General features: G+C 52.5%; 1 protein-coding gene across 1 annotated transcript in view; it reads right to left on the bottom strand.

Annotated features, from left to right (window-relative positions):
* LMCD1 (LIM and cysteine rich domains 1) overlaps positions 1 to 19,288 on the bottom strand; it is a 58,392-nt gene that overhangs the window by 781 nt on the left and 38,323 nt on the right. The window contains exons 4-5 of the mRNA XM_054729484.1: positions 14,768 to 15,097; positions 844 to 1,059 (exon numbers count right to left, since the gene is read on the bottom strand). Coding sequence (XP_054585459.1) covers positions 844 to 1,059; positions 14,768 to 15,097 — 546 coding nt within the window. The remainder of the gene's footprint in view (positions 1 to 843; positions 1,060 to 14,767; positions 15,098 to 19,288) is intronic.

The raw sequence follows: 19,288 nt of genomic DNA on the forward strand, positions 1-19,288 counted from the left end.
GGCGCTGAGTACAGTGTTTGGTGCAAGTCACGGTGGCTTCGTAGGTTCTCGGATGGAAAGAAAAGTCCTCCACCACCCGCAGGTTTTTCTTGTCTAGTCTCTGGGACACTCTTCGGGTCAATTGCAACCCCCCGTTACGTTCTAAGACAATATTAACTACCCCGGTGCGGACAGCCTAACGATATAGGTAATGAGTTTCCTGTCACCATGGGCATGCAGACAGTAGTCATAGTTGTCATTATTAATATACCTTAGAGTTCCTCTAGCCTTAACCTATGTTGGAGCGTTGAACCCCTCTCATAGCACCTCTAGCTACTGTATTATAGTATATTAATGTTGTATCATTATATCACATTATACTCCTTTATCCTAAAACTAACAGCAGCCCCCACTTATTAGTTACTTGGCCAGGGCCATGCCAAGCATTTCATTCAGTATCTCACGTACCTTCATAGCAACATGGCATGGGCACTGTTATCCTGCCCATTTTATAAGTGAGAAAACTGAGGCACAGGAGCTGGGTAACCACACAAGTAATAGATGCAGAGCCAGGTATCTGCCTCCCGTTACACCCCGTCTTGTCCTTCTGAGCACCTACTAAGTGCCAAGGCCAAGGATGGACAGGCACTCCGCGTCTGACCCATCCCAGCAACCCTAGGGGTGCAAAGTGATACTGGCCCCATTTTCCAGATGCGAAACGGGCAGAGAGCATGGAGTGCAACCTGAGCCTCAGTTTTCCTCTCTGTGGGTCACATCATCAGTGAAGCCACACGCCCCTTGGCCTCTGGGTCCTCCCCCGCGATCGCAGGGGTGCCCCAGCCGCGCAGCCGCATGGGCTCTCACCTCATCGCAGCCGGAGCAGCGGGGCCGCACGCTCTCGCAGTAGTGGCGGCCGCACCAGGGCGCACCGTCCTTCCAGAAGTAGATGAGGTCCACCAGCGGCTCGGAGCACTTGGTGCACACGAAGCAGGCGGGGTGCCACTGCTTGGCGTAGCCGGCCCGGTCCGAGTAGACCACGGGGCTGTCGGCAGGTGCCACGCCCTTGCAGAGCTCACAGACCTGGAGGGCGGGGGGAACCCCGAAAATACAAGGTAGTCAGGAGAGCAAAGTGACACAGGGTCCAGCTTCCACTCCAGTCTCCTTCCTTCCTGGGTGACCTCGGGCAAGTTACGGTCGTTCCTCAGTTTTCTCATCCGCAGAGTGGGTTAATAGTGCCCACTTAAGAGGTTGGTGTGAGGACCAAATAGAATACTTGTTTAGCACAGTGACTCTCAACCTTTCTGTTCTCAGGACGCTTTACACTCTTAAAAAGAGTATAAAAACTTTTTGTTCATGGAGTGATAGCTATGGATATTTACCACCAGAGAAATTAAAACTGAGGGGAAAATTAAGTACATATTAATTCATTAGACAATAAACCAGTATGTTAACATAAGTATTTGTAATTAAAAATCATTCTATTTTTCAAAACAGAAAAGTTTAGTGAGAAGAGTGGCCTGCTCTACAGTTTTGCAAATCCCTTTAATGACTGGCCTCTGGGTTCTGAACTCCGCCTCCCCTTCTCATGTTTTGCATGATGTTGTTTTCTTTGAACTCCATGAAGAAAGTCTGGCCGCACACTGATAGGAAGCTGGAAAAGGGAGGGTGTTTTAATCGCCTTCCCAGAAAACTGTGTACAGTTTTCTTTGATTCTACATTACAATTCAAGTGGTAGTTTCCCAAAAGTCAGTTACTATGGGATTTGAAAGCATCTCAGCCAGCCTTTCATCCTGTTACGTGAAGACCCTCTGGCCCACCTCGAATGTTGGAATGGATCTTTGCCCGTGTGTGATTATTATGCAATACGCTTTAAATATTAGGACGGTTTTAGATTTAAAGAAAAGTTGTGACACATACTAATAGCTTACATTAATTTGGTATATTTGTCATGATTAATTAATAACATAGATGTGATTATTAACTGAAGTCCAAACTTCAAATTTCTATTGTTTAAGCTCCCTGGTCTGTGGTGTTCTTGGCTTTTGCCTGATGTCCTGTTCCTGTCCCAGGACCCCCTCATAGCAACACATTGAATGTAGTCGTCCCGTCTCCTTAGGCCCCTCCTGGCTGTGCCCGTTTCTCATACTTCCCTTGTTTTCGATGACGCTGACAGTTCGGAGGAGCGCTGTGCAGTAGGGATTTGTCTGATGTTCTCATTAAATTGGGAGGAAAACCACAGAGGTAAATTGCCAGCCTCATCACATCCTACCCAGAGTACATGCTCAATCCATAAAACCCTTTGAGTCATTTTGGAGTTATCGCCTGCTCCTCAAAACTCAGATGATGATGACGATGATGGTGGTGGTGGGGCTAGCATTTCCTTAGAGCAGGTCTGGGTCCAGCACGGTGCTCAGGATCCATATTATTACTAATACCTCTTACAGAAACCCCAGAGAATTGTTTCCCCTCCTAGAGCTCTCTTCCTTTTAGGGAATTCATTATTCCCCCCAAGATACGGCAAAACTGAGGTTCAGAGAGATTCAGTGACTGCTCAGTAACGTACAGCTGATAGGAGACAGAGCTGGGATTTGAACACTTGTCTCAAGCTAAGGTTTGTTCCACTACATGTTGATTAGGCATTGACAAACTGTGGCTGTGGCCAAACCTGACCATGGCCTGCTCTGGTAGGACCCACCAGAGAAGAATGGTTTTTATGTTTGAGCTCCAATTCAGTGAAATATTTTCTCAAAAAAAAAAAAATTCAATTTTTCTCACTAGCAGATCTGTGTTATGCACTAAATTGTGTCTCCACCACATTTCTATGTTGAATTCACAAGTTGAAGCCCTAACCCCAGGGTGACTGTATTTAAGGAGGTACCTAAGGTTGAATTAGATCGTAAAGGTGGGACCCTAATCAGGACTGGCGTCCTTGTCAGAGGAGAGACCAGAGATAAGCAACTTCTCTCTCTCTTCCAGCATATCACAGAGAAAAGGCCATGAGAGGACACGGAGGCGGCAGCCATCCGAAATCCAGGAAGAGGTCTCATCAGAAACCAACCCTGCCAGCACCTTGATCTTGGACTTCCAGCCTCCAGAACGGTAAGAAAACACGTCTGTTGTTTAAGCCACCTGCTCTGTGCTATTCCCAGTTCCCCGTAATGACACTCTGAACTGACTAGTACATCCTGTATTACAAAAACGTGTGCTTAATTATAATGTTGTACAGTTGACCCTCAAACATGGGGGTTGAGAGCACCAACACTCCATACAGTAGAACATCGGCATATAACTTAAAATGGTCCTCTGCGTATTTGGATTCCCAACCGTGGATTGAAAATACAGTCGACCCTTGAGTAACATGGGTTTAAACTGCAAGGGACCCAAACAGTTGAAACCTGTGTTGTTGAAGGATCAACTGTATTTTGAATTACAAACATTTAAAATATGGTGGAGATTTGTTTTCTCTCCTGTTACATAAAGTACCCACATGACATCGTCGATTTGGCTCTTGGCCCACCACCCCTGACATATTTGCAGCTTGGCCTTCTCCAGAAACACTTGCTGACCTGGCATTGGAGGAGAACCCTATGTTACTAAGCACCAGTTCCCATGGGAGAGGTTATTGTTTTGCCACATAGAGATGAGTAGGCATATGTGAAGAGCCTACACACTTAGTACCCTTAATTTAAACACTTGAATCACATACCTACTATCCTCCTGTGCCTGAAGGGGAAATAAAAATTAACACGGTGGAAGGTGGGGAAAGAGAACCATATGACAAAGAGTGTCCACGTGCCGCCCCCGAGCACCGCGGCCGTTGGATGAACACCCAGAGAAGGAATGCTAGCTGCCCCGACGCCTGCCGATGGCGCTGAGAACGTGCTGGGCTTGTGGTTTCAGTTCTGCCCACAGGAATGAGTGGTGTGGGAGCCCCGTGCCGCTGCACGCGACCCAGTCCCAGCTCCCAGCTCGCCAGTAACCCATCAGACGTCTGAACCAAAAGTGAGTGATGAGTCAGCATTCATTTATTCTCACCATCTCTCCAGCGTAGCTGGGAAGTGTCAACTATTTGGCAAGGGCTGCTGAGTACCAAGCGAGTTGTCTGTCTGTCTGTCTGGCTCTCTAAATTTCATGGGATGAAGTTTCCAGTCCTTTCCTCCCACAGAGGGACTTACTGTCGGCCCAAGACACCGGGTTGGGTATCACCCTGATGCATCAGTGGGGAGGGAGAGGGACACAGATGCACCTGGCTGGCCTCGGGGCATCCGCAGGCACCCGGGACCCAGAGAGGGAAATGGGTGATACACGGTCAGAGGAGCAGTTTGGGGGTAACCATGGGTGGCTCTGAACCCAGGTCATGGGTTGGGATTCACTCTGGAGGTAATGGGGAGCCATTGCTGGTTCTTGAGGCGAGGAATGCCGTGCTGGTTTGCACTGCAGAGAAAGAGTTCTGGCGGCAGCGTGGAGGAGGGGGGATTCGTGCTCACGAGCTTGGTCTCGGCTCCTCCGCTGTCTGAAAGGCCTTTGTCAAGGGCCTCGCTGAGGCGGCCTCTTCCCTCACTGTTCCCAGCATCCCTGGCTCCTGGCTGCATTGCTGACGGTAGCCAGCCCTTCTCAGTAAACAGCGCCGCTGCCATTTTATGAAAGTAAGACGTCCGGGTAATGAGCCCTGTCAGCATGCGTCAGGAACCAATTTACTCCTCCTTGCCTCCGAGCTGTTTTCTGTGCCTCTTTCCCTGTCGTCTCCAAGAGTGATGGGGCCGACTGTCCTGACTCTCACCTGCCGGTCCCCCAGGAACCAGGGGCAGGCTGGCCTCCAAGAGTCAGAATGCCTGGCCTGCTGGGGTCTACAATCCCGGCCCCACCTTTCTCTGAACAAACTTCTATAATCTTTGGTTCTGTGGTTTACAATCTTTAAAGTGCAGGAGATGGTTGAGAGGTGTGACCTTGGGCAAGTTACCTAGCCTCTCTGTGCCTTAGTTTCTTCACCTGTCAAATGAGGATACTATTATTAATACTAACAACACCACAGGGCTGTTGCATGATGAAATGAGACAACACAGTTAGTGGACTTCGTGAGAGTTCAACGTAATTAGCTAAAACCTCCTGTGACTCCCTGCCCCAGCGCCCCTGATAGATGAGAAAGCTGAGGCTCAGAGGGGTTAACACTTTCCCAGGTGACAAAGACAGGCTAACGGCGGGGTCTGCACTGGGTTAGGAGGCCCAGGATTCCTTCTGAGCTGTGTGAGTTTCACTGTCTGGCACGACCCCAGACTCAGCTACAACCAGAGCCTGGCTTGGTGGGCCTGCTCTGATCTCGCTCCAACCCAACCGTCTCTAAGATAGTGACTCTCAGCCTGGAGTCTGTCCGGCCTCCCCCAGAGGGCTTGTTCTCCCAGAGAGTCTGATTCGGTAGGTCTGGGATGGGGCACAGGAATTTGCCAGTTCCCGGGGGATACTGATGTGGTCAGCAGACCACAGTTGGAGAACCACTGTCATAGAGTGTTTCAAAATGACCTTATAAATAAACCCAGCACAAATGGTATCACCAATTTGATTGGGGTTCAGCGAAATCCAGTTAGAATTCCTGGCCTGCTTAAAGTCTAGACTATTTTTAAGAAAGCCCGATGTGGTCATTCTTAGGTTACTTTGCCTATGAAGGAGATAGTGTGGTCAAGTAGAAGTCCTCTGGGACTATGTGAAAAAGCTTGGAGAAGAACATTTATCATTAGCATATCAGTTGGTTCTTACTCATACTCCCTGGTATCTAACATCAGAGTTTGTGCCCTGGCCAGTGTTGCTCAGTGGGTTGGGCATCATCCCATGCACCAAAAGGTTGCCAGTTTGATTCCCGGTCAGAGCACATGCCCGGTTTCAGGCTCGATCCTCAGTAGGGGGAGGTGCAGGAGGTAGCCAATCAATGTTCCATTCTCACTTTGATGCCTCTCTCTCTCTCTCTCTCTAAAAAAATAAAATAAAAATCAGAGCTCATGAGACCCTTTCCTATGTTTGCCATACCGCTCAGTTTACAGACTATTCCCCCGGGGGGAGGGCGTGTGGCACAAACCTGTCACAGGTAGAACACACATGACGTTTTCCCTGTGCCATTGAAGGTTTGTCCTGTCCCTGTTCCCGTGACCAGCCTCTTAAATGAGAGGGTGTAACTGAAAGAGTTTGAAAATCCTGTACTTGGGGCCTTTGTGATCTGTAAAAACACCTGCTTTGAGAAAGCTGAGGCGCATTTTAGATCCACCTCAGCCACTAAGACCCCTCAGGGTGGGGGTCCCTCAGTGTGTGAAAATGATGTTGCAAATTCTCGGGCCCTCCTCCAACCAGTGGGGTGTCTAAGTCCCTTCCTGTGAATGTGGTCCCGCCTTAATGGCTTGCTTCTGTCCAATGGAAGGGATCTCTTAGATGCCCGAGGAAGGTCAGCAAAGGCCACACAGCTTCCATGGGCTCCCTCTGCCACTGCACACCCCCGGCCCAGGGCAGGCAGGAGAGGTCCTGAGGCCTCCAGGCTGGGGCGACCCAGGGGAGGAGGCACACAGCAGCGACGGCTGGCCCAGCCCCAGCTGCTCGCGTCTTCCCAGCACCAAGGCCAGGCCTGTGAGTCAGAGAAGCCCAGCCCCAGCCTGCGAGCTGCCCCCGCTGATGCCGCGGGGACAGCGATTAGCTCTCCCCACGGAGCCCTGCCCTCATTGCCAACAGAGGTTATTGTTTTAAGCCTCTGCATCAGGGGGGGGACGTCATGTGGTCTGGGCCTGCCAAGGCCTTAGGGATGAGTTCATTAAGTGTCTGACCAAATAGAGTGGGCTACTTTTTAAGCTGATAATTTTGTATGGCCCGTGAATGATGCTACAAATACCCAATGGCCCTTGGCAGGAAAGAGGTTCCCCACCCCTGCTCTGCATCCTGGGGAGGGCTGATGGGTAGCCTTAGGTAACGGGACCATCGAATGTGGGCACAAGGGATTTTTTAAGACTTCTGTCATGGATGTAATCAAGACACAGAGTTTTAGGCAACAGCAGATTAAGGCCAGTGGCCAAGGGTTACCGGCCAAAGAACTGTCTCTAAGGACCGAGCCTCGCTGGCCTTCAGAGAGGGATCCGCAGATACGGAGAACCCTCTAAAGCAGCGGTAATCTCTCCGTCAGGGTTGCCAGAGTCCTGTCCAATCCCGCGCTCTCCTCTGGACGGCTCTCATCCAAAGGCCTACCCGGTCTGAACCCAGAGTGCCTTGTGAAAGTGCCGTTACAATACAGTAAATATTAGCACAAGGCCTGAACTCGCCCTGGGTGCTTTCCAATACAAATGCTCCCCAATTTACTTATAAACAGCATCTCCTCATTTCCTCTTATGGTGATTGTTCACCATCTTTGCTTTGCAGCCTTACGTATCCGAGTCAGTATTTATTTTTCTTTTCTCCTCCTCTCCTCTCCTCTCCTCTCCTCTCCTCTCCTCTCCTCTCTTTCTCTCTCCCTCCTCCCTCTCTTCCTTCCCTTCCTTTCTTCCCTTCCCTTCCCTTCCCTTCCCTTCCCTTCCCTTCCCTTCCCTTCCCTTCCCTTCCCTTCCCTTCCCTTCCCTGCCTTTGCCTTCCCTTCTCTTTCCTGGCTCCTGGTCATTTCTGGCATCCTTACCCTGTTGCATTCTGTTTCCCCATAACTGTCACCCTCCTGAGGCTCCTGCCTGGACAGGACGGGCCGGCTGGGTGCCATAATTAGGACCATGGCCTCTGGACTGAGGTCTCTACCTTGGCTTCAAGACTGCCCAGCCTTAGACAAGGAGCCTCATGGAGCCTCGCTTTCCTCCTCTGAAGCAGGTGGCAGGCCCTGCCCGTGGGAAATGCCTTACATGTGAGGTCACTGTGGTTGGCCACCCCTTGGCCTCACATGTCCTTGGGGCAGGTGGTTGAATACGGGGCACATTCCACACATGCACTCACACCCCGGAGACCAAAGGTCCCCAGGAAAGTAGTTTCTATCCCTCAAGCCCTCCTGTGTGTTGATGGAGGCACTTCTGTCTCCCTGGCTCGGTGTCTGGCGGAGCGGAAGAGGGGACCAGGAAGGCTCCGTAACGCTTCTCTTGTAAAGGAGGCCATCGGCTGGGCGTTCTCCAGCTCCGCTTATCAGTGTGTGGGCAACGACGGCCCTTCTGCCACAGGGGCTGCCGGCAGGGAGAAGCCTGCCACGAGGTCATCGCTGGGCAGCTGCCGGCGCAGAGCCTCGGCGCGGGGCTCGGGCAGCCCGAGTGCCCGGTCTTTGGTTTGTGCTGGGCGTGGGACGAGAGTTCCAGTCTGATCTAACCACTCCCCAGCGAGGTCACTAGACAACTTCCTACTATGTTTTCTCATGCTTCTTTTCGTCTGTGATCCAGAGCAGGAAATGCATTGTATGGCCCGATATAGTACACACATGTGCACATCACACCCTGAGACACAAGGTTCCCAGAAAAATAGTTACCACCCCTGAAGCACCTCTGCGTTTTATTTTTTTCAAAATAATTAAAAAAAAATCCTGGTTATAATTTACTAAATTGATTTACTATCCACTGACAGATTGTGACCTGGAGTTTGAAAACACTGTTTAACTTGGCTAAGAACTTCTCTTAATATCTTCGTCTTCAAAAAGGAGGGGATCATATACCTTGTAGGATAGTTCTTAGCATTAAATAAAATAACTATGTGACATCCTGGCTCAGGGCCTAGCACAACCTAGGTGGTTGATAACATCATCATCATCATCATCATCATCACCCCCATCTTCCATGAACCTATAATTGCAAAATAAAATCAGATAAAGCCAAAGTAATTCATAAAAAACTATTTTTTTTATGGTTCTTCTAGTTCTGGGGTCAGCAAACTACTTCCATGGGCCAAATCTAGCCCACTGCCCATGTCTACAAATAAAGTTTTATTGGATCACAACAGTGTCATCAGTTTTGACACTGTCTGTGGCTGCATTAGTGCTACAAAGACAGGCAAGTAGCTGTGCCTGAGACCGTGTGGCTGCAGAGTCTAAAATATTCCCTCTCTTCCTGTAACAGAAAGAGCTTGCCAATCCCTCTTTTAGTCAATGGAATCTTATGCGGTCCGCTTCAGAAAAGAAATGCTTGTGAGGCCTGTGTGGCAACATGGAAAAGTATTTACAAGTATAAAAAGTGGCATCAAGGGAATTTTCTGTGAAAAAATAACTCCTTTACTGTTATTAAAATATTTCCACCACAAGGAAGGAGGGAGGCAGATGTTGAGGAGCCTGGTAACCATGGTGATTTTTCGGGGCTGCTTCTCTGGGCCTGGGATCCTCCTGTCCTCCAGCTAAGATGGGCACAAGGTGGGGGGTGAGGGGGTGGGGGCAGTGGTTTCCTATTCCCAGAGAGGGGCTGGCAGGCAAGCCAGCGGGCCAAGCCCACAAGCCAAACATCTGCTCGGACAGAGATTTGGAAGTCCCTTGCCCACAAATATGTCCCTTGCTGGGGCTGGAGTCCGGCTGAGCTGCCAGCTGCTGAGGCTCCATCTGAGAGGCAGACCTCCGTGGGGGGCGGGGCCCACGCCAGTCCCTCCTCTGCATTCTTGTGGGAAGAGGAGGGTGGGGGCCGTGCTGCACTTTGGACCAAACTAACTAATCCTTACAACTTCCAGGAAGGTCTTCCCTTCTCTCAACCTACTCCCCTCCTCTTAGTCACTCTTTTTGGCATGGCTTGGCCTGATAAGGGGGGATGTGGGCAAGGGCTGGGGGCAGAATAATAAACACTAAAGGGTGGAGGTTGCATTAAATGTTATGTTCTGGCTTCCTTTCCCCCGTCTTCAGTTACAAGTTTGGGGTGTAGGGAAGGGCGGAAATGCCTGGGCAAAAGGACCATGCCCAGGAAATCTGTAGATTCCATTTCTGAGAGAATATCCAGCCAGCTCCCTAAATGCAGGGAAATGGTTTGGTGGAGATGGTCACAATCAGAGCAGGAAGGTGACTGTCCGCAGGGCGTGCAGACACCCCTAGCCTCCTTCCAGGTGGGAGAGGTGGGGAGCAGTGGTGGTGGTGGGGGGGGCGGCCTGGAAAGGGAGTCTGGAGCGTCCCTGTTCTGGTGAGACAGGGGCCTGGTTGCTGGAGTTGGCAGCTTCCTGGCCACAGAACCCTTTGAAGCCCCAAGACCCACGGTGGGTGAGACTGAGGTGGGGCAGGCAAGTCCTTCCCTTGTTCTTGGCACCCAGACAAGAGGTCCCCAAATTATCCACTGGGCTGGGCTGTGAGTTACTCCAAACACTGCTGTTCACCCCAGGAAACCTAAATACACACCCCTTGCCTTGGTGTACCCACATGCTGGGTCCCACCCAGGAGTTCTAACTCACCCCCAGGAGTTTTAGAATCCACTGGTCTGATGCAATCCCAGCCACATCTCTCATCAGTAAGTCGGTTAAGCTCTCTGTGACTCAGGCTCCACATCTGTGAAATGGCTATAACACCGCTAGCTGGTTGTTAGGGCGATTCAAAGAGATGAATGGGCCTGCTATACAGTAAAGAGTTCCCATCCATCCACAAGCACATAGTGGGCAAATGCGGGCAAGAGAGGGAGGCTAAATAATTTGGGGTTTTTAATTGGCCTCACTGATTGAAAGGGCATGACTTGGGAGGGACAAGGCGGTGAGTTAGTGTCTGGGATATTTCTGCATGGTGTGTCCTCACGAAGAGGGATTTCTCAAGGCCTCACCTGTGGTGTCTGCCTCTCCTAACCTCCGTATCACAGAAACACATTGAGAGCACTGCTCTGCGGTCCGCGTGGGCAGCCACCGCCCTTGGTCATCTCAGATGTGCCATGGCTGGTTTTAGGGGGTTGAAAGCTGGGGATGCAGCTTTGCAAACTCTGCTCAGATCCGAATGACGGGGCAGCTCTGGCCCATAGGATGGGTCGGGCTCAGGCGGCACTGTCCCCACAGCCTGGCGGGCCCTTAGGCTGGCCCTCCGTTACCTGGCTTCACTCGGAACGCAGCCCGACGGGGGGAGTTCCGCAGGGCGAGCTGGGAAAGGCTTTGGCAGCGAGACTCCTCTGGTCTGGATGAGCCTTTCCTCTGAGGACACTGTGGAGGGGCTGTGGAGGGGGCTCGGCAGCTGACCTTGCTCACCAGAGCCTGAGCCCCGCCCAAGGTGCCCGAGGAAGGTCATGACTGTGACAGGCTGAGCTGCACCAGGATGGAGCCAGGTGAGCTCCCAGGAGAACTGGCCTCCAGTGCCGGCGGGGAGCAGCACAGGAAAAGTGGGAGCTGGTTGGTGGCCCCTGATTGCTGAGTGTCGTGTGGTCAAGGACACGGGGGGCAGGGTCGGGTGTAAAGCAGTGTGTTAAATGCTGTGCCTGTGTTTCCAGAACTCCCCACGGACAACTCAGAAAATGTGAGACTGACGTGTAGCCTTCTCCAAGTTGGACCCCCTAAGCCAGGAGGCCACGTAAACCTGGGAAATGCCTGGGTTATCATCTATCTCCTGGACCCTCACCCAGACCCACTGCTGACACCACTTCTGCTGAGCTGATACGTGAGGTCATAACACCCAGGTTTTCCAAGTGTGGCCCCCAGACCAGTGTCAGCATCGCCCCGAGGGCTCGTGACACATGCAGAGTCTCGGGCCCCACCTGTACCTACTAAGCAGGGAATGCTGGTGGCACCCAGTCCTCCGAATGTGAACAAGCCTTCTAGCGATTTTAGTTTGAGAACCACTGCGTTTGCCTAGCAAAGCCCTTCGTTTTTATTCACTCTGAGGTCTCCCAAACTTACATGGCCACCTGACCCTTGCATTAGCTTTCTGAGGAATTGGCCTTTGGAAGCAGGAAAGATGGACTGTGGTCTATCAGTTGGTTTGAACCCTCAGGCCCCTGGGTGTGGGAGTTTCAGACACAGCAGAGCTCAGCACGCCCTGCCTTGCCTCATAGCAATGCCCACTGAACCGTAGCTATTAGCAGCAGTAATAATGACCACTATTAGGATGATAAGCGGCGATATGTTACCAATACAGCTCTAGTATAATAGTTTCACGTGCCCCTCTTTGGGCTTCCATTTTCTCCATAAAACTCTGGATTTGGGGTATCAGACCGAGTCCTACAATTTCCTCCTCACCCCCAGGTGAAGTTGAATGCCCTGACCACTTCGAGTCAAGTTCATTGCCCTCATCAGGGGAGCAGAAGTCAGACCTTGCATGTGATTCTTGCCTTGGGTACCTGCCCACACTGCCCTGTTATGAGAAACAACAAGGGCATGGCACCCAGGATGGCCAGCCCCCATGTCTACCTAATGCGGCCACCCCCTGGGATAAGGCGGAACCACTCAGGGAGTGCAGCCCATGTCCACACTAAACCTGGCATTGCTGGGCTCACACAGTCTATGGCCTGGCGGGCTGTCTGGCTACCTTGATAGGATTTGCTCACTGGCTTCAAGGAGATACAGAGGGAGTTAAAGAAGAGCAGCAGCCTCCTTTCTTCCCAGAACAGATGACAAGCAGGGTGTCATATCTCTAGAAAGACTTTCAGATCCATGTTTTTCTACCTAGATGCTGGGGGACCTTGGAAAAATTGCCTATCCTCTCTGAATCTCCGACTCCTCACCTGTAAGTGGGGTTGGTGCAATTCACCCCACCAGGCCACTGTTTGGATTAAACAAAGACACTGAGAGAGTGAGCATCGCATCTGGCTCGAACCAGGTGCTTATAAATGTGACCTTGAGATCTCCTCCTCCCCCTAGGCAACATGGCCATCCAGACTGTCCCCATCTTTCCAGGCTCAACTTAGTTTGAACATTCATTCATTCATGCGTTTGTTCACTCATCCATGGATCACATTTACTGAGCACCTACTATCTCCATCGAAGGCACTGCTGCAGATACAGAGATGAACATGACAAGGCCTCAGCCTCTAGCGCTGGTGACAGACCTGAAGCCACTAATCACATAATTGGTTATTGCAATAAGACTGGGGGTAGGGGAAGGACGGACAACCCCCAGGCCAGTCACAAGTGGCTTCCTTTGGAGTCCCTACTTTATTTTCTGACTGTGGAATCTGCCCTTTACTGTCCGGTCTTGTTTAAATGCTTCCTAAGTGTCAGAAGTGTTTCCTAAAGTTGACTGTGGGCAGGGATCTGGGATCCCAAGCCACCTTTGCCCCACTTCCACCCTGAACGAAATGTGGGGCTGAGACAAAGAGAAAATGCCTTCTTAGATCAACATCTGTCTCTCGGGAATGGCAACTGGGAAATGTCACAACGACTGAAAGAAGTCGCCTTCCAACTTGGAATTGCACAGGATTAATCCTTAAGGACAAATAGCTAGTTGAGGGTGGAAAGAAGGCAGAGTCGGGGAGGAGATCTGTTTATAAAACAGGATCTAATTTTAAAGTCCCTGGGACGTGTCGTCCTCCTGAGAAATGGGTCTTTTCAACATCACCCCCAAATGTGTGGTGGAGAAAGTAAGTTCTGTTCTTTTGCCTTAATTCTCAGATAAACACAGTTTGGTAGATGGTAATCCTCGAGGGACGCGCCAGCAGCACGGGGGTGGGAGATGCAGGCCTCAGTTTGAGATAACAAGTCTGCGTCAATGCAGCAGCGAGGACGGAGCCATTCGGGCTGGCATTGCCCTGGGTGTCTGGCTCACACAGTGACTGCAGCCTCTTCCCAGCAAGCCAGGTAGTTTGCTTGAGGACCGCGTGCTTCTGTCTCCAAATGTCAAATAGAAGCCTGAGGCCGCCTGACTGCTGAGGGGTGTGGGGGAGGGGGATGGTGCAAAAGGTGGAAGGGAGCTGGCAGCCACGAAACTCAGCAATGGCAGTCTCAAGCTGGTCCTTTCACTTCCTGGGGGACAGAATGAGGCAAACCCATCCCTGAGGCTTCCACCACCCAGACCCTGGCTCCTCTGTGTGTTCCCACACAGCCTCCAGAGGATCACCCCCCAGCACATCACCCTCACTCTGGCTCAGAGCTTTCAGAAGCATGGCTCCGATCCCACCATACCTCCCGGGGAGCCTGCCACAGCTCCCATGGCCCTTGGAGTGAAGCCGTAAGCCATGGCTTTCTCCCACGTGGGGAGAGTATCCTGCTTGTTTGATTTCCTGGGCTCAGCAAACAGCACAGTCTGATCAGCACTTAGGGATGGATGGATGGATGGATGGATGGATGGATGGATGGATGGATGGGTAGGTGGATGGATGGATGGATGGGTAGGTGGGTAGGTGGATGGATGGATGGATGGATGGATGGGTAGGTAGGTGAGTGGATGTGGATGGGTGGATGGGTGGGTGGATGGGTGGGTGGATGGGTAGATGGATGGATGGATGGATGGATGGATGGATGAATGGATGGACGGAAGGATGGATGGCCTGACTCTTCAGGAAGCGATCCCCACTTACCTGGCCTGCCTGGTGTCCGCCTCCCCCAGCTCACCCTGCCTTTAATCACACGGGACTTCTTTCCATCTTCTGCTCTGCTCTTGGGGCCTTTCAAGGCACATGCTCACCTCTTTAGGGCCTGGGTGGCTCCTAGCTCTAGCCCAGCGTGGGCCTCGGCTCCTGACCCACACCCACCTTCACCCAAGCAAGTGTAGATGCCCTTTCCCTAAGCTGCCACAGTTTGGTTGTCTGTGACTGCCACTGGACAGAGACACTCTGGAGGCAGTGACCTTGTGTTATTGTCCACGGGACGGTGCCAGGCACAGAGTAAATGAGCATCAATAGCTGCTGGAGGCCTGACTGCATGAACGAGTGCATGGATGAGGGAGGAGGCCTGCCGGCGGCTGCAGCAGCCCCGAGGCCCGGGAGAGACTTACGTATTCTTTGGTCGGGTCGCCGATGCTGCCGTTGGTGGTCGGGGCGGTGGGCTCTGCGCCCTCTGGCTTTTCCTGCGGCTTGCCCTCCTCCTTGGGCAAGCCGCCCTGCCCCGGGAGCGCCACCTCTCCCACGCCGAGGGCCTCGCTCTTGTACTGCTTGACAAATTCTTCCATGAGTTTCAGCTCGTTCTCCAAAAGTCCGCGGCAGCGAGAGGGGTCCTGGTCGTAGATGGGGAGCTGGTGCATGAGCTGGCGGCGGCGGTAATAGGCGCCCTCGGTGCCCGTCACTGGCTGCTTCTCCTTCGGGATGAGCTCCATGTACTGCAGGCCCTGGGCAGGGGAGAAACCCACCGTGACTCCCCGGCCCCAGCAGAGACCCGAGGACTGGGGAACCTTCTCCAGCTTCTTCAGGGTTTGGCCGAACCCAAGGATTCCCAGGGAAGGAGTGGTGACACCCAAGTGGTAGTCACAGGTCACTTTCTTGGTGAGAATGGTGTGACGTAAGCAGGTGTTCATTTTAGACTTGCTGGCTTTGGGGCATGGATTTTGTTTCCTTCAAAATGGAATATTTTTACTTTACTAACCTCATGTCGATGCCTAATTTTAAAAAAGTCAATCTAGTTTAAAATTGCTTTTCTTGGAAAAATATAATTAAATCATTATGGATTGTCAGGGTTTTCATGGTTTATTAATTTAAAAATCTGCAAGGACACCTTCCAACAGTAGAATCAATAAGGTCTGAAGTCAGTAACATTTCCACATGGGTATGAAGGGTAACCATGTGAATATTAATATGTTCAGAGATAACCACCAATCTGGCCTTTTTAGAAAAAAAATAAATGAACAGAAATCCTCTAGTTGGGTGGGTCCTGGGGATGGGAGAGAGGGGAAAGTAAAGGTCAGAGCCACGCAGCACGAGAAACTGAAAAGCAAAGTGTTTATCCTTGACAACTGCTCTCCATTTCTGTGTCTGACCTTGGCCGTGACCTTGACACACCACCAGGTTGTTTGATTCCCACTGCCCAGGTGGCTACTGCCGAACTTACTGTCTTCGAACCTGCCTGCCTCATATCGCACCATTGGGGATTGTGTGAATCAACTTGGAAAGTCATACTACAATTCATAAGGAGCCATCGTCTGCTTTTAGGGCGCAGGGGTGAGGAAGCTGGGCGGGGGTACTAGTCCAGAGCCTGGTGTATGCTGAGTTTCATCATAAATGAGTTCTGGGTAAGAGTGTTTTTGGAAAATGGAGGAGGAGACCTGGGTTCCAGTTGAATGGTGGCCATGGCTCTGCCCTGGATTCCAGGGACACCAGCTGAGGCTCCTTCGGGCACCGTGGACCCACAGCGCCCCCTGTGAATCCCTGCGCAGTCCCTAACACTTTTCACGGTGTTGTCCCAGAGGCGGGAGATGGCCTGCATGGGGGACAGAGTCCTGGGGTGTCAGGAAACTTGGGTTTCCAGCTCCAGCCCTGCTGCTGCTCTCTATGTAAGACCGAGAGAGTGCCCGACCCCTCTGGGCCTCAGTTCTCTCATCTGCAAAGTTCAGGGTAGGCTGCACGATCATTATGGTCTTGGCGATTGTGAGAAGCCTGTGGTGACTCACCTGATCTCCACCATGACTAAGAGAGAGCTGAGCAGCAGCGCTCCCCTGGTCTACAGCCCATGAAAGGGGCCAAGGGGGTGAGGGGTTCTTGTTGGCCCAAGAGGCCACGATCCTTCACCCAGCACTTGGAAGAACAAGGATCTCTATGGAGCCACACAGCTCACTACCCGTCTAGGAAGGGCTTATCCTTGAACCAGTCTTGGCAAGGCCAGGGTGATGCATGGTTTTTCTTTTGACCAGTCTGAGACTGCAGGTGGCTTCCAGCACATGCCAGACAGGTAGGTCTGAGGAACCCCGTCTCCAGCTTTATGCTGCAGAGGCCTCGCTGGGAGACCTGTGCACAGCTCCCCTGGGCCCACCCAGAGGCTCTGACTTAGGGATCTGGAGGCTCTCCCAGGTGCGTCTGGAGCAGGACCCCTGCAGGTGAGGGCCCTTCTGGGGACAATGGGTTGGGGGAGTGGATGAGACCACCCAGAGGACAAGGGAAGCCGCAGTCCCACAACCAGCAGGCTGGGCAGGAGCCAGTCCCTGGGAGGAAACGCCCACACGAGCTCTTCCCATTTCTTGCCTGGGGCCCGCCCTGCTCCCAGGCCCGAAGGAAGGCGGAAACGAGAGCTTGGCTCGCTCTGCCCGGGTGGTGAAGCCGCCTCAGTGGCACGGCTGACTCCGCTCCTGGGAGAGTCCCCTCTTCCATGAAGCCACCCACTCCCTAAGGCCGAGAGGTTTAAGGAATGACGGGAATGGCCACGACGTGGCGGCTACTAAGTTCCAGGCGCTCTTCTAGGTGCTTTACGTACATGAACCCATTTACTTCTGACAACACCCCTAGCAGGAAGGTACTCATACTGCCTCTTGGGAAACTGAGGCACAGAGAGGTTAGGTAACTCCCCAGGTCACACGGTTAGTCTGTGATAGAGGCGGCTTTGAACTCAGCAGCTTGGGTCTCAGCCCCTTCTGTTCCGCTTCTCTGGAAGATGGATTTGCAAAGAGAAAAAAATGTCCCCCCATCGCTGGGGAGTCTCCCTGTGTCATCATGTCAGGTGGGTGGACTGGGTACGGATGGCCTGGTGCCAGGGTCCCCAGTCCCGGGATAAGTCTGTGGCTCTGGCCTGAACGGGCTGCACCCCTTCCTGCTCAGCCTGACAAACAAACTCTGGAAGCCTGGAGCAGTGGCCGGCGGCCAGCCCCCAGCCGATCCCTGCGCCCACAGTGACCGCTCACGGCTCTGTCCTGGCCGTGGGTGTCTGTGGCCTGCAGAGCTCATGGGTTCCTGGCTGGGGCCCTGGAGACAGGCAGCTTTCCTTCCCGGGGACCCTGTTCCAGCTCCAAGCCCCAGCTGGGCACCGTCTCTCTGCCTCCCCGTCCACCTGCCCAGTTCGCCTGGCCTGGCCTGGCAGGGAACAGCCCAAGCTTTGGAGTCAGGGAGCCCATGGGTCATGGGTTCTTGTGGGGCATGTGGCCAGCAGTGCCACCTCTCTGAGCCTCAGTGTCCCCTCCTGTAGCTGGGGGTAATAATAGTACATCCCTAAGAAGGTTGGAAAAGAAGGTGAGATCGTGCATGGATAGTGCCTGGCACACAGTAAATGCTCAATAAATATTAGCAATTAGGTTTACCGTGACCAGGTTTTAAAGGCTTAAGGATTCCTCTGGCTTTAATTCTGGTTGGGAAGGATGACAGCAAAATTTGGTCCCATTTCCAAACTATAATCAGTCCCCACCATTTGGGAATTAAAAGAACAAAGTCGGGACGTTGAGTAGGAAGGGAGAGTAGTCCAACCTCAAGAATGTGACTTGCTCGGCAGGCCAGATGCAGGGCCGACAGAGGGGCCTTTATACCCTGTGGCTTATGAGCCAGCATTAATCATGGCCCGACGGTGCGTCCTCTGATCAGTTTGGGGCCAAGCCCTGGGGGATCTCACCACCAGCTCCTGACGCCCACAGCCAGCCCTTTTAAGAGCTGCTCGCATCAGCTGCCGCTGCCATCTCAGAGTTCCACTGGATGGCTTACCCAGACCTGCGCACTGGCGGCAGCCCCGCCTTCGGAAGCGGCCGGCACATCCTGGTGCTGCTGTTGCGGGCGCCACCCTCTGGGGCCCGGGATCTGCCCCTGCCCAGCCCCTCAAGCTGGCGAAGGCCAGTTAACCATCCTGAGTTTCCTTACATGTAAGATGATTCCTACCCCACAGGGTGGCTGAGCTCACAAATGCTGAAGTGTTCTTTTAAAACATACCTCTCAAAAATACAGCTTTAAAAAGGAAATCTTTGCCTCTGTCCACTTTCCCTGAAGGGGATACCCCCCTCTTCTGCGTGGATTGGAACTGTGCTGCTCAGACTCTCTGTGGTGAGGGGCAGGGGTTTGGCTAGCTTTCCCCCCGACAGCAGAGCGGTCTGTGGGCCCCTGCACGTGGTGAGAAGGCGCACCTGTCACGTGAGGCTTTCACGGGAGTCTGACCACAGGGATCACACCCTTGGATGCCAATTGCTACAAAACTTCCCCCACATTTACTCTCAATGTCTGCGCTTCTCACTGTGGCCTACTTGCAAGGGTTTTGTGAAGGGGCACCCGTCCACAGACCCATGTGGAATGTCACTGGGCAGGCCGGCGACGCAGCACCAATACTCAAGTCCATTACGCGCCCTGCTCGGTGCAAGGGGCTGACGGGACAGTGCACAGGACAGTATGCCCTCGTGGGCCTTGCTTCGCTCATGAGACAATTATATTTGCTTCTAAAAGCTTCTAAAGAAACAATGGATTACCGAGAGAGAGGAGAGTAGGAGAGAGGGTGGCATCTTCCGTAGTTTGGAGAGTTAGAGACCTGACTGCCAGAAGGACCCAGCCATACAAGAACAGGGAAAGGACACGCCAAGGAAGGGAACAGCAAGTGCAAAGGGAACAGCTCTGAGGAGGCTGAGAGC

The sequence above is a fragment of the Eptesicus fuscus genome, chromosome 18 (assembly GCF_027574615.1).
Source record: "Eptesicus fuscus isolate TK198812 chromosome 18, DD_ASM_mEF_20220401, whole genome shotgun sequence".
In the NCBI taxonomy this organism is placed as follows: domain Eukaryota; kingdom Metazoa; phylum Chordata; class Mammalia; order Chiroptera; family Vespertilionidae; genus Eptesicus; species Eptesicus fuscus.